Below are 16,150 nucleotides of genomic sequence, written 5' to 3' on the forward strand. Positions count from 1 at the left end.
TCTGACATAGCACCATCTAGTTAGATTACACTTTGGGCTGATCCTGCTTTAATTAAGTCAGTGGAAATGTTGGAGGACAGAAAGGGCAGAATTGGGCCCTTTTCTGTCATTCTCTTGACCCTGGCTCTTCAGTAATGTATGATTGTCATTTTGGTTCCTAATTAGCCACTTCCCCAATTTAGAATAAAAAATGAATTGTCCGCGTGAAGGCAAAAACTTTTGAAGTTTAGTGAGATTTTAATTTGAAAATAAATGTGTTCTGTTAAAATAATTTGATTAGCTATGTAGTATTAATTTGCGAGTTGGCAGGAAGAAGGAAAAGGAATTTGAACATCTGAGGAGGGAAACTTTCCACTAGCTCCAAAATCTTTATTAATGCTCATAGCCAGAAAGAACCCAGTGTGACTGTCAGATCTCTGATGAATCTGTGGCAGTTCAGTTTAGGAAAGATCCTTTTTAATTGTCAACTGTGCAAACTGGATGTGTAATACTACTACTTTAGCACTGCACCTAAATGCCTGGTGTGATAATTATCTAACTACAGGTGGCCACAAATAAGATCTGGGCCCCACTGTGCCAGACGCTGTACAATAAATACAGGAGCTTGCAGCCATGAGGCAATGACTAGAATCATAGAACTGGAAGGGACCTCAAGAGGTCATCTAATCCAGTCCCTTGCAATCAAGGCAGGACTAAGTATTATCCAGACCATCCTTGAGAGGTGTTTGTCCAACCTGCTCATAAAAATCCCCAATGATGGAGATTCCACAACCTTCCTAGGCAATTTATTCCAGTGCTTAATCACTCTGACAGTTAGGAAGTTTTTCCTAATGTCCAACCTAAACTTCCCTTGCTGCAATTTCAGCCCATTGCTTCTTGTACTAGCCTTTTATGTACTTGAAAACTGTTATCATGTCCCCTCTCAGTCTTCTCTTCTCCAGACTAAATAAACCCAATTTTTCAATCTTCCCTCAGAGGTCATGTTTTCTAGAACTTTAATCATTTTTGTTGCTCTTCTCCGGACTTTCTCCAATTTGTCCACATCTTTTCTGAAATGTGGCGCCCAGAACTGGACACAATACTCCAGCTGAGGCCTAATCAGTGCAGAGTAGAGCGGAAAAATTACTTCTCCTGTCTTGCTCACAATACTTCTGCTAATACATCCCAGAAGGATGTTTGCTTTTTTTGCAACAATGTTTTACTGTTGACTCATATTTAGCTTGTGGTCCACTATGACCTTTCTGCCATCCTAGGCGGTCATTTCCCACTTTGTATGTGTGCAACTGATTGTTCTCCAGAATCCCATTTTACAGAATTCAGAGTAGAGGCCGTGTTAGTCTGTATCCCAAAAAGAACAGGAGTACTTGTGGCTCCATTTTACAGAGTCACTGTTGTTCACTGTGGCTCTTTCATAACCCACCTGCAGGAAGGGCATGCAAAAGCAGCAACGGGCGGCTTGCCACTCTCCTCAGCAAAGCCCCACTCCGCTGTCTGCCCAGATGCCCCTTGATCGGCTGTCCCTGAACCAGAGGCATGCCACCTCCCGCTCGCGCCGTTCCCCGGCCGCCCTTTGCTGCTGGACAGCGCAGCCCGGAGTCACGTGCGCCCCTTGCTCAAGCCGGGCGCGAGGGGAGCGGCGGATCACGCGCGCGCCGGCTGGGCCCCGGGCCCCGTCGCAGCCAATGAGCTGGCTGCGGCGCGCGGCGGCGGCCGGCCTGGTGCGCAGGCGGGGCGGTGCCTGCCGCGTTGGGACAGGAAGGGGCCGGCTGCACGGGACGAAGCATGGCTGCCAAGGTGAGTCGGGAGCCGCTGCTGCCGGGCTGCGCCCTTCCCAGGCGCCGGCCGGGCCGCTGCCTTTCCCGGGGGGTGTCCGCCCGGCTTGGCTGGAGGGAGGCTGCCGGATGGGGCCTGCCTTTGGTGAAACTTTGCTGGAGTGGGTTGAGTCTCCCCCGCCTGCCTCTGCAGCTTCCCCCTTTGGTGGGGGCGGCGGTGTTTGAGGTGCAGGCCCCTTGCGCTGCTGGCAGGCGTTGCAGGGAGGTGGGTGTTGCTAGCTGTGTAGGGCTCTCTGCGGGGCCTGCGCCCCGTGCCTGCGGGATTTGGCATTAGCCGCGCTGGTGGCTGGTCTCTGCGTGAAGGGAGTTCAAGGGGCCTTCCCACCTGCATCCTCTTGCTTGGGAACTGCCCGGGGGAGGGAGTGCGCCCCGTCAGGGTCTGTGGTACACCACGTACAGTTATGCATCCGAAGAAGTGAGGTTTTTACTCACGAAAGCTTATGCCCAAATAAATCTGTTAGTCTTTAAGGTGCCACCAGACTCCTTGTTGTTTTTGTAGATACAGACTAACACGGCTACCACCTGATACTTGACACGTACAGTTATGGCACTGCACATTCACGTTTGGCTGGGTAATACACATAGGGCAGCAGTGTTGCCCCATTGCAGCACTTCTGCAGTTGGGGATCTTAGACTCTGACACGGGTCAGATCTGATGGAACCTGAAAGGACTTTGCTTTTGCCTTCATCGATTAGTCACCTGATTCCTTTCCCAAGCCAAATTGAGATAGTGGTCTCACAATGGGTGCCTGTCAAGCACAAGGGCCAGTAATTTAAAGGGATGGTGTTAGGGTTTAAAAAAACCCCATATATTTAAAAGAGATCTTTTCCCATGTTACAAATTATACATCAGATTCTCCAAATAGAAAATGATTAATATGTACACGCAGTGGTGCTAGAACTAGGGATGCTGGCTTGGAGTAATAATAACAAACACCAAATACTTTCTGTCATCAGCACGCCTGCTATAAAAATTATTCAGGCACCCCAGTATAATCTTGCAAACACTCTCAGTATGTGGTTTCATGCTTACTACTGTGAATAATCTCAGGAAATAGGACCAATCTTGACAACAAGTACTACAAACACTTCCTACTGTAGGTAGCATCAGGCCTTAACATAATATTCTCTGAGCTTTTTCTTTTACTGTATTTACTTGGTTTGGATGATGAACACCAGCTAGTCAATTTAGTTGTGGTTTCTACTTACTATGACTTTCAGTTTCTCTTTCACTGGTATGAGGTTGGGCTTGCAAAACCCATAGCAAAGTGGCTGTTTGGTTTTTATTAGACATAAAAACAAAATTCATGGGAATATTGCCATTCTTCATAGTTTTTTTTAATTTAACAGTCCCTCTTCTCAAGGTTTGGGCCATATCTTATATAGGTGTCCCTCCAATGAAGACACATTAATTTGACATATGGGTCAGTGTTTTGACGCTCATTAGTCTTTCTTTTCTATAAACAGCTCTTGTTCATTATCGTTGCTATGTATGAAGGAATAGTTGACTAGATATTCCTAGTCAATGCAACCAAGTCAGAACATTTCCTAAAGATTTGGGACCTGGATCTGCTTCCATTGAAATCAGTGGCCAAACTTCTATGAGAGAACATAAGAAAATAAACAAATGTCAGTGCCAAAAAAACCCAAACCCCCTATCCCCCAAGAAAATGGCCTATATAAGTACAACCTGCTGAAGAAATGTATTTCAGTAAAGTTAATCACAGAATCACTCTGTTCAGTGTGCTACTCAATAGCTCTCATTAAAGTTAGGCTGGTTGGTCTCCAAGTTCATACTACCTGTTTTCATAAGCAGGATAATGTATGTAATGTGCTTTCTGAGTTGAAACTATCCTCCCTGAATTTTTATTCATCATTCATGACTTTTAGTTGGTTTTATCTAGCTTTGTTTCTGTCTCTCACCACTATTACCAGTTTATGAAGTTCCCCCTTACCAGTCTTTGTATCATTTAAGACGTTTCAAAGTCTCCTATTCACTGAGATTAAGATTAACCTAGGTATCCTTTGCATCACATAGCAAAGATTTTTAATCTAGAAGCCTTCTGGTTACATAGCGCTCTGTCTAGGGCAACATCTTAAATATATCCTAACTTGTCATAGAAGTAATCATATTAGGTAAACCGAGTAGATATATTGTTGAGCAATGTATTTTGCTTTCAGTTTAATTTCATAGAGGGTAGGTGACCATAGCCCTTTGAGAAAACACTGGAAAAGTATAATCTAAACATCCAGTATATTTAAATATATTGAACAGGTGAGGCTATATATAGTGTTATTTTAAATAACTTCAGATTTGGCTGAAAGACACCTAATTTCTTCTTCTTGTTATTGAAATGGTGCCATAAATGTGCATGGTGTATTGTAGACAGGCATAGTGCCTGCCTGCAGGGTTTACATTCTTTAGATAACCTCTGAAAAAGGCTAATGGCTGAAATATCAGGTGTATCCTGAGAGATTCAAGCGAAATAATAACTTCTTTTGAATTTGTGAGTTGCTGAGTTAGTTTAATATAGGGCTGTCGATTAATTGCAGTTAACTCATGCGATTAACTCAAAAATTAATCATAAGTTAATTGTGATTAATCGCACTGTTAAAAGAATACCAATTGAAATTTATAAAATATTTTTGGATGTTTTTCTACATTTTCAAATATATTGATTTCTATTACAACACAATACAAAGTGTACAGTGCTCACTTAATATTTTTGATTACAAATATTTGCACTGTAAAAATGATAAAAGAAATAGTACTTTTTAGTTCATCTCATACAAGTACTGTAATGCAGTCTCTTTATGGTCTAGACAGTATTTGGTCCTGCCATGCGGGCAGGGGACTGGACTCGATGACCTCTCGAGGTCCCTTCCAGTCCTATAATCTATGAATTTATCATGAAAGTGTAACTTACAAATGTAGATTTTTTTTTTGTTACGTAACTGCACTCAAAAACAAAACAGTGTAAAACTTTAGCGTCTACAAATCCACTCAGTCCTACTTCTTGTTCAGCCAATCGCTAAGAAAAACAAGTTTGTTTACATTTATTGGAGATACTGTTGCCTGCTTCTTATTTACAATGTCACCTGAAAGTGAGAACAGGCGTTTGCATGGAACTTTTGTAGCCAGCATTGCAAGGTATTTACGTGCCAGATATGCTAAACATTTGTGTGCCCTTTCATGCTGATGACACTCATTAAAAAATGCATTAATTAAATTTGTGACTGAACTCCTTGGGGGAGAATTGTACATCTCCTGTTCTGCGTTACCCACATTCTGCCATAGATTTCATGTTATAGCAGTCTTGGATGATGACCCAGCACGTTTGTTTTAAGAACACTTTCACAGCAGATTTGGCAAAACACAAAGAAGGTACCAATGTGAATTTTCTAAAAATAGCTATAGCACTCCACCCAAGGTTTAAGAATCTGAAGTGCTGTCCAAAATCTGAGAGGGACGCCTTGTGGAGCATGCTTTCAGAAGACTTAAAAGAGCAACACTCTGATGCGGAAACTACAGAACCCGCACCACCAAAATAGAAAATTAATCTTCTGCTGGTGGCATCTGACTCAGATGATGAAAATGAACGTGCGTTGGTCGGCTCTGCTTTGGATAGTTATCAAACAGAATCCATCATCAGCATGGACGCATGTCCTCTGGAATGATGGTTGAAGCATGAAGGGACATATGAATCTTTAGTGCATCTGGCACGTAAATATCTTGCGATGCCAGCTATAACAGTGCCTTGTGAACGCCTGTTCTCACTTTCAGGTGACATTGTAAACAAGAAATGGGCAGCATTATCTCCTGCAAATTGTAACCAAACTTGTTTGTCTGAGTGATTGGCTGAAGTAGTACTGAGTGAACTTGTAGGCTCTAAAGTTTTACATTTTATTTTTGAATGCAGGTTTTTTTTTGTTCATAATTCAACTTTTGTAAGTTCAACTTTCGTGATAAAGAGATTACTTGTATTACATGAAATGAAAATACTATTTCTTTTATCTTTATAGAGTGCAAATATTTGTAATAAAAATAAATATAAAGTGAGCACTGTACACTTTGTATTCTGTATTGTAATTGAAATCAATATATTTGAAAATGTAGAAAGCATCCAAAGATATTTAAATAAATAGTATTCTATTACTGTTTAACAGCACAATTAATCGCGATTAATTTTTTTAATCGCTTGCCAGCTCTAGTTTAATATTTAAGCTGCATTGTGAGAGTTTGAAGTTTTTACCTTTGTAGGTTGAAGTTGCCAGAGTTAAACAAATAGGATGAATTTCCGGTCCTATCAAAGTCAGTGGCATATCTTTAAGCAATACTCTGTACTATTTACAGTAACACTTGCGCTCCAGTCCTTCAAGCACATACATGAGCAACTTTATCACATATACTCCTTGAGACTAAAGTCATGTGTTTGTAGGATTGGGCCTTCGTTTGTGTTCTGATTTCTCATTGATGCATCTTAGTAATGTTTGTCTTTTTAACCTCAGCCAAACAATGGATTGGTGAGTTGAACAACTTTTTCTACAAAGTCATTTTCTTTGCCAATGTCCTGCATGACTGCTTTTTTTTGAATTTTTGTTTTTATTGTAGCCCCCTCAGACTTATGAATCCCTTGGAATCTAACTTAATTGTTCCTCATTTGCTACGTCTCAAACGCTGACATTGTAAGAAGACTTTAAGAATTCAATCCATCCAAAAATAAAACACATGTTGAAAGACTGCTAAGGCTGCATAGTTAAACACTCAGATATTAAGAAATGACAAAGTATGAGGTTGCATGTGCAACCTTAAATGTGTACTACAATATAGTTTATATTACATAGTATGACAATTTTTATACATTTTTAACATTCTTTATTGTATATTACTGTATGTATTTTGGGTCCATGAAAGTGTTTTTTTATTAAAACAACATAGAAAAATATTTTTGCACTAGAGATGTATAAAAGGATAAGGTAATAGTGAACATTTGCTGGAATATATAGTACCCTAAAGTTTGTAGCTAAATTAGCATAATAGTTACATAGCACAATCTTCAGAGAATGAGGTGGTTATGTAAAGTCTTTATTGTAGTTCATGCACAGGGCATATACGGTATTATACATTATTTCTTACCTTCTGAGTATTGTGTAACCTTAGCATTTTCTTTTTGGGTGGAATTTCCTGGAGAAAAAGTTGCATAATGTGGAACAATTTAGCCAGAGAACGCCCCATCACACACCTTCCTATTTTTTTTAAAACACAGTTAAATTAGTCATTTGTGTTCAGTGAGTTCAACCTGCCTTTGCTCCAAATGTTGCTACAAAGTGAACATATGAAGTACTGTTAACAAAGTGACTTCTTTTTATTTCCAAAGACACATGACTCTGTCAAATTAAAACCAATTTAATTAGGAAGTTCTAAGGCATTTTTCAATGAGGGCTGTTTCCATGCCACATTTTAACTTTCTATCAACCTGTCATTTTGGCACTGCTGCTGTTCCTCATAAGGTTGCAAGATTTTATCTATGATGGGAAAGGTGTATTTTTCTTATTTTTGCACTCCAAAACAGCTAAACTGTGTTTGAATGTTTTTTGTACAAATCACACTTGAGCAGAGTCCAAGTCTGAATAATTTCAATGCAAAAGTGAATGTTTCAGAAAGCATCTAAAAATTGGGGTTTAGAATGGAAAAACATGCTATTTAGGCTTCAACCTTATAATTGGTAGCATGTTGGCAGATTACTGCATCTGCGTTGAGACCTGTCCTGTTGTTGCAGGAAAAGAGCCTTAAGTATCACGTTAGTTATCTCTCCTTCTATAATACTCTGCTCTCGTGTATGCATTGTGCTAAATGTGCATACAATTTGTGTGTATGTTTACTTGAAGTTTGTTGTTTAACATGTGATAACAAAAGTGATGTAGCTCAAACAAATGTTTCGCTAAACTAACTTATTCTGTCAAGTGTTTAAGCACATGCATCCTCCCACTAAAGTTATGCACATGAATAAATCTTTGCAGATTTGGGGCCTGTCAGAATTAATTGATAACTGACCTCAGATGTAATGAGATAACAAATATCTTATGCTGTTAACTGATGTGAATTTAACTAAAGTTAACAGTATTTGAGAGTCTTATCCAAGTTACATTAATATATTGTAACAAAAAAGAAACAAATCTGGTGTAGACTTCTGATGTCTTTTAAGCGAGTTTTATTTTTACTGTATTTTCAGACTGCTTGCTATTGAAGCTGATATAACAATACCTGCCATTAAAAAAACAAACAAACCCTAAATCTTAAAATACGAAAGCTAAGCTCTGCATTTCCCTTATTTTTCACAGACTAATATATTCAGAGACCTTCCAGGAGTTGAGTTCCTCAAATTCATTTTGGCATCAAATTATTTCTTTTCAGGTGCTCCTTCCATATGCTCTATAAAACAATTTGAGTATTTTCTGCACAACAGATGTAAAAACAAGGCTCCTAATCCTGCAAGGAGTACCTGCTGGGTGGATTCAGTGGGGTTCCATGCAGGTTTGGGACCTGAAGCCCTGATCCTTCAAGTGACTGTAAGTGAGAATGCTACTGTGGCTGCATTGCTTTGCACAGATGCAGCAGTGTGACTGTGTGCTGTCACTTGTTGGATCAGGACCTACGCCTGTAACTGCTCTCTGTATCTCTTTTAAAAAAAAAAAAAAAAAAGTGTGTGTGTGTGTATATATACATTATATATATTTTACACACACACAAAAGTTTGCTTCTTGCTACTTTTCAGTTATTTGCATCCTGACTTTTCATGAGACCATTAAGTATCTGATAAAGGGACACTGTCAATTTAAGTCACAATTTTGACAATTTCTTACTTTATCATTGTTAGCACTAACATCAGAGATGACTAACTGAAAGAGGTTGGAAAACAAACCCAATTTTTTCCTATCATTTCATATTTTTCACTTGGTGCATTTGACAGCACTTCGTGTCAAGTGATTTTCCTTTATGTAGTAAGTTTGGGGCCTAATCCTTCGAACACGTACAGCTGGGTATAATGCTTACTCACGTGAGTAGTCCCATTGAAGCCATGGGCTATTCACATGAAACCCCTTCTAAGGCACTATTCAGCAATGGATCCTCTTGCATGGAACTCATTACAGGATTAATGTCTAAGTCTGGGTCGGCAACGTTCGGCACGTGGCTCGCCAGGGTAAGCACCCTAGCGGCCGGGCCAGTTTATTTACCTGCTGACGCGGCAGGTTCGGCCGATCGCGGCCCCCACTGGCCACGGTTCGCCGTCCCCGGCCAATGGGGGTGGCGGGAAGTGGCGCGGGCCGAGGGATGTGCTGGCTGCGGCTTCTCGCCGCCCCCATTGGCCCGGGATGGCGAACCGCGGCCAGTGGGGGCCGCGATCGGCCGAACGTGACACGTCAGCAGGTAAATAAACTGGCCCGGTCCGCTAGGGTGCTTACCCTGGCGAGCCACGTGCCGAATATTGCCGACCCCTGGTTTAAGTCCTGGTCTACACTACACAGTTAGATTGATGTAAGGCACCACCGACAGAAGGAGAGTAGTGTGGACATAAGCCACTGCAGTAAATATTGCGGTAAATCTGTAAATTTTGCCACGTCAGTATTTACTCCTTCTCCCAGATCATTTATGAATGCATTGAATAGGACTGGTCCCAGTACAGACCCCTGGGAGACACCACTATTTACCTCTCTCCACTGTGAAAACTGACCATTTATTCCTACCCTTTGTTTCCTATCTTTTAGCCAGTTACTGATCCATGAGAGTACCTTCCCTCTTATCTAGGGTGACCATATTTTCCCAAAGGGAAAACAGGACACCCACGGGCTGGCCCGAAACACCATTCCACCCCCACTGCCCCTGTGCAGGACCAGCCTAAATCCTCCCTGAGGTCCCCCAGCCTCTCCATGCTCTCCACCGGAGACCACCCTTGCCACTCCATGCGCTTGGGCCAGCCTGAGCCCTCCCTGCCTCCCGCCTATGCGGGGCCACCTTGAGGTCCTCCTCCCCAATGGCACCCCGGGCCAGCACAAGCCACCCCGCCTGTGACCCCCCACCCTGTCCGAACCCCTTTGCCGCCTGCCTGTTTGTGGGGCTGGTCCTCCGAGTCCCCCCGCCACTGCCTGCCTGCGATTCCCCCCGCAGCGCCCTTCCTGCTTGGGGGCAGGATTGATCTGAGGCCCCCCCTTCTCCGCGCACTGGGCTGGTCCTCTGAGCTCCCCTGCCACCCTCCTGCACCGCTGGTGATCCAGACCTCCCTGCCACATGCCCACCAGTGGCTGGTGGTCCGAATTTACCCCCCTCCCCAGGCTTGCATGCAGGGCTGCCTGAGCCACTCTCCCTGGCCCTCTCTCTAGTGCAGAGCTGGCATTGCCACTCCCCACCCCATCACGTTCCTTCGTGTCCCAGTAGGGGTCCCACATGTGGGGAGGTCGGCAGCAAGGTGAAATGCTGCTTGCAGCCTGCTACCCTAGCCAGGGGGCCAGCAGAGCCCCTCCACCCAGGGGACCAGGGATCCTCCGGCTGGGGCTGAGCAGGGCCCCCCATCCCCATGGGCTGCCCCAGGTGCCGGATTGGGGGCACAGCAGGTGCATGGAGGAGGAGTGGGGGCACGCCCTGCACCGGCTACTCACCCTTGTAAGGTGGGAGCTGACTGCGGCGGGGGTGCTTCCTGGACAGCGGGGCAGGAGCAACAGCGGGAATGGTGGACTCTCTGGCGCTGCTACCGCCGCCAATGCTGCTGCCGCTGAAGGAGCCAGCAACGGAGACTCTGGTATGGACATGCGCTGGGGCGAGCAAGGGGAGGGAGGGCACGGCCGCCTGCTGCCCTCCCCGCTGCCGGCTCTCTGTTGTGATAATAGAAAATATGGGACAATTTGCCCCTATTTAACAAAAAGTCAGGACACCCGGAAGAAGGCTTAAATATGGGACTGTCCCTTTAAAAACAGGATGTCTGCTCACCCTATTCTTATCCCATGACTGCTTACTTTGCTTAAAAGCATTTGGTGAGGGACCTTGTCAAAGGTTTTCGGAAAATCTAAGTACCCTATATCCACTGGATCTCCCTTTTCCACATGCTTGTTGATTCCCTCAGAGAATTCTAGTAGATTAGTGAGGCATGATTTCCCTTTACAAAAACTATGTTGACTCTTCCCCAACAAATTATGTTCATCTATATGTCTGACAATTTTGTTTTTTACTATAGTTTCAATAAGTTTGCCTGGTACTGAAGTCAGGCTTACTGGCCTGTAATTGCCGGGATCACCTCTGGAGCCCTTTAAAAAAAAAATGGTGTCACATTAGCTATCCTCCAGTCATTTGGTACAGAAACTGATTTAAATGATAGGTTACAGACTAAAGTTAGTAGTTCTGCAATTTCACACTGGAGTTCCTTCAGAACTCTTGGGTGAATACCATCTGGTCCCAGTGACTTATTACTGTTTAGTTTAGAGGAGGTTTTGGAACAAATTGATAATGACACCTCAATCTGGGACAGTTCCTCAGATCTGTCACCTAAAAAGAATGGCTCAGGTTTGGAATCTCCCTCACATCCTTAGCCATGGAGACTGATGCAAACAATTCATTTAGTTTCTCCATAATGGCCTTATCATCCTGGAGTGCTCCTTTAGCATCTTGATCATCCATGGCCCCACTGGTTGTTTAGCAGGCTTCCTACTTCTGATGTACTTAAACATTTTGGTTCTGTTTTTTAATTTTGGTTATACATTTAAGTTGAGCCTCTATTATGGTGTTTCCATGCAGCTTGAAGGAATTTCACTTTTGGCGCTATACCTTTTAATTTCTGTTTAACGAACTTCCTCATTTTTGTGTAGTTCTCCTTTCTGAAATTAAATGCTACCGTGTTGGGCTGCTGTGTTTTCCCTGCCACAGGGATGTTAAATTTAATTGTACACCTCTACCCCGATACAACGCAACCTGCTATAACACGAATTCGGATATAACGCAGTAAAGCAGCGCTCCAGGGGGGCGGGGCTGCGCACTCCAGCAGATCAAAGCAAGTTTGATATAACGCAGTTTCACCTGTAACGCGGTAAGATTTTTTTGGCTCCCGAGGACAGCGCTCTATCGGGGTAGAGGTGTATTATTATGGTCACTATTAATAAGTCCAGCTGTATTCACCTCTTGGACCAGCTCCTGTACGCCACTTAGGACTTAAGCAAGAATTGCCTCTCCTCTTGTGTGTTCCAGGACCAGCTGCTCCAAGAAGCAGTCATTTAAGGTGTCAAAAAACTTTATCTCTGCATCCTGTCCTGAGGTGACATGTACCCAGTCAATATGGGGATGGTTGAAATGCCCCATTATTATTGAGTTTTTTATTTTAATAGTCTCTGTCTGAGCATTTCACAGTCACTATCACCATCCTGGTCAGGTGGTCGGTAATATATCCCTACTGCTATAAGTCTGTTCCCTTTTTCCCCCTGTAGTATTTTTGCACAGCAATGAGAAGAGAAAAGTATATTTTTAAAAAATAGGAAGATGTAAACCCACAGATATTAGCAGGGGATACTGAGTGGCATGGATAGTAGCTGAAATGGCTTTTAAGTAACTTTTGTAATTCGCTTATTTTCATTTTGACAGAGTCCCTGTAAGACCACACTAATGTGTAGCCTCATTTCCTGTACAACTCCTTGGAAACCTGCTATTAGAACCTGCAGTTCTGTTTACCTCAATCACGTCCAATTTTGTTGAAGACGTATCTAGCACCTATTATATTAAGAAATAAAAATTCCTTTTTCTGTGCAGCTTTCCATCCTTGGAAGTTAGAGGAGCTCTGTTTAATATACTGCAAATACAATACATAGGATCAGGAAGAACATCTTTAACATAGAGAAGCTTACATCCCTTGATGCTAAAAATGTGTCTTCTGACAAGTTTCTGACAAGTATTCAGGCACATATCTATTTTATTTATCCATGTTGTCCAAGGAGATATGTGACTTTGTAGTTACTGGAAGATGATATACATTTTATGCTTTATTTTGAATTAAATTTTGGTTTTATCTGTTCAATTGCTCCTTGTGTGACTATTGAATGGGTTTACAATGCTGAGTGTGTGTTCAGAAGTCTAGTGCATATGTGTACAGCACCAAACCTTGATCTTGATTAAGGCCTCTGGACCATACTATAACTATTATATAATAATGCCATGTTGTCTAGGGGATACTGGTTAGTCTTCAGAGCCAGTGATAGAGAAGGTGAGATGCCTGCAGTCAATAAAAAAGTAAAGATACATTTTTCTGATGCAAGTCTGTTCTGGAAAATATCTGTACATTTCAATCATTTGCAGGGAGATGAATCTGCCCTTATGAGTACTTTATCTTGAATTGCATTGTAATAAAACAATTTAAACTGAAGCTTTGTTAAAGTACTTAAATGAACACTGCCAATGCATTTTCTGTAACATTTTGAAATAATTTCATACTATTTACAATATCGTAAAATGTAGAAGTATATGACTGAAATCATGTTCTTTACCAAAAATGTTACTCCGGCCTACACAAAAACTAGTGTGTGGTAGGATAAAATTGCTCATGAGGAGTGGGCTGCTGGCATTTTTTTCTCTTTAGAAAGAAAGCGTTTGAGAATGGGGGGTGCATACAAACACACAGAGAACTATATAAACTTTGAAAATAAACAGAAGTAAATTAAATGTTGTGACTACTAACCTTCATGGGAATGATGTCCCTTCAATTTCTTAAATTCAGACTAGGAATCAGATGATACATTTTAGAAACAAATCAGCAAATCAAGTATTGGATTGGAGGAATGAGAAACCTTTTTTCCTTTTCCACTTGGAACTGTTGATCCGCTTCATTTCTAAGATAAACCCTTCAGATGGTTTCCCCCCTCTCTCCAGTGTAGTCTGTAGACTTGAACCTAAGCTTGGAAGCAAGAATTTAGACTGAATTTTTCACAGAACTTCAAACATAAAATAAAACAACCCTGGCAAATAATTTGGTGCTATATTTTTGACATGTTAGTGATTGACTTATTCATATGTTGAAATGTGAACGTATGGTTAGGTTTACCTTGATTAGCCTAGCAATCTGCTGCACACTTGTCTAACAGTGCTAATCAATTTTAGTGCAACATAGATCGAAACACCACACAGAGAAGATTGCTGCCTAAGTCCATAAATGTCAGTCAATTGGGGGAAATCTAATACCCTGCAGATTTTGTTGTTGTTGTTGTTGTGGCTTTAGAAGCATGGGGAAAGTAAAGGAGAGAGATAATAGTGGTAAGAGAGTAGAACCATGAAAATGATGTGGTTATCAACAAACTTTTTTCATATTTAGCTTGGTAGCTTTTGATATAGATTTGATGTGCAATAGAATTTTTTATCACAATACTGTTGAATCAGATGCATTAAAATATTTAGAAATCAAAAACAGATATACTGACCCAAATTAATAGTTTGGCTTTGGGGACAATAACAGAAGTTCCTGTACAACTTCTTGTAACTTCATAGTAGATCTAATGAAATGTACCACATTATTACACTGTGCGCTCTCTTCAGCTCTCTATGTACATGGCGGTCTGGGATGCATAAGCCTCAGAAGACCATTTATGCTGGCTGTGCTCCTGGCTGAGCTGTTTAGAGAAGGTCAATATAGTCAGTAAGGAAAAGATGAGCGCACATAATCTGCTTGGATGTTGGGAGTGTATGTAAATGAACAGCTTCATTTCTCTTTCCTTCCTCTCCTTACCAGTTGATATTACTATATTTGGGCTGTAATAACATCCCTGGAGTAGCTCAACTGACAAGGGTGGCTCCAGGGCTGAATTGCTGGAGCAAATAGTTTGTTTAGGGTTTTTGTGTGTGCGTGTTTTAGAAACAAAGTTCGGTGGAGGAGCCTCCTACACCACCAGACATGAGCTCGAGACCTCTAGAGGTCATCTAGTCCAGTCCATGGCACTCACGGAAGGCCTAAGTATTATCTAGACAATCCCTGAAAAGTGTTTGTCTAACCTACTCTTAAAAACCTCTAATAATGGAGATTGCACAGCCTCCCTAGGCAATTTATTCCAGTGCTTAACCACCCTGACAGTTAGGAAGTTTTTCCTAATGTCCAACCTAAACCGTCCTTGCTGCAATTTTAAGCCCATTGCTTCGTGTCCTGTCCTCAGAGATTAAGAAGAAGAATTTTTCTCCCTCCTTCTTGTAACAGCTTTTGATGTACTTGAAACCTGTTATGTCCCCTCTGTCTTCTCTTCTCCAGACTAAACAAACCCAATTTTTTCAATTTTCCCTCATAGGTCATGTTTTCTAGACCTTTAATCGTTTTTGTTGCTCTTTTCTGGACTTTCTCCAATTCATCCACATCTTTCCTGAAAGGAGGCACCCAGAAGTAGACACAATACTCCAGTTGAGGCCTAATCAGCGCAGAGTAGAGCTGAAGAATTACTTCTCATGTCTTGCTAACAACATTCCTGCTAATGCATCCCAGAATGATGTTTGCTTTTCTTGCAATAGTGTTTTACTGATGCATACTTAGCTTGTTATCTACTATGACCCCCAGATCCCTTTCCACAGTACTCCTTCCTAGGCAGTCTACTTCAGACTATTTCTCCAGTTTGGCTAGATCATTTTGAATTTTAATCCCATCCTCCAAAGCACTTGCCACCCCTCTCTGCTTGGTATCATCCGCAAACTTTATAAGTGTACTCTCTGTGCCATTATCGAAATCATTGATGAAGATATAGAACAGGACCATACCCAGAACTGATCCCCGTGGGACCCCATTCAATATGCCCTTCCAGCTTGACTTTGAGCCACTGATAACTACTTTCTGAGAATGGTTTTCTAACCATTTTTGAACCCATCTTATAGTAGTTCCCTCTAGGTTGTATTTCCCTAGTTTGTTTATGACAGGGATTGGCAATCTTTGGCACACGGCCTGCCAGGGTAAGCACCCTGGCAGGTGGGCCGGTTTGTTTACCTGCCCCATCTGCAGGTTCGGCCAGTCACGGTTCCCACTGGCCGTGGTTCGCCGCTCCAGGCCAATGGGGGCGGTGGGAAGTGGCGCGGGCCGAGGGATGTGCTGGCAGCCACTTCCCGCTGCCCCCATTGGCCTGGCACGGCGAACCGCAGCCAGTGGGAGCCATGATTGGCCGAACCTGCGTATGTGGCAGGTAAACAAACTGGTCCACCCCGCCAGGGTGTGGGCCATGTGCCAAAGGTTGCCGATCCCTGGTTTATGAGAAGGTCATGCGAGTCAGTATCCGAGGCCTTACCGAAGTCAAGATATACCACATCTACCACTTCCCCCCACATC

The 16,150-nt window shown here is 42.5% G+C and overlaps 1 protein-coding gene across 1 annotated transcript in view; it reads left to right on the plus strand.

Moving 5' to 3' along the window:
- Positions 1-1,723: 1,723 nt before the first annotated feature.
- SLC25A13 (solute carrier family 25 member 13) overlaps positions 1,724-16,150 on the plus strand; it is a 136,479-nt gene continuing 122,052 nt past the window's right edge. The window contains exon 1 of the mRNA XM_054020387.1: positions 1,724-1,794. Coding sequence (XP_053876362.1) covers positions 1,783-1,794 — 12 coding nt within the window. The 5' untranslated portion in view covers positions 1,724-1,782. The remainder of the gene's footprint in view (positions 1,795-16,150) is intronic.

The sequence above is a fragment of the Malaclemys terrapin genome, chromosome 2 (assembly GCF_027887155.1).
Source record: "Malaclemys terrapin pileata isolate rMalTer1 chromosome 2, rMalTer1.hap1, whole genome shotgun sequence".
Lineage (NCBI taxonomy): Eukaryota > Metazoa > Chordata > Testudines > Emydidae > Malaclemys > Malaclemys terrapin.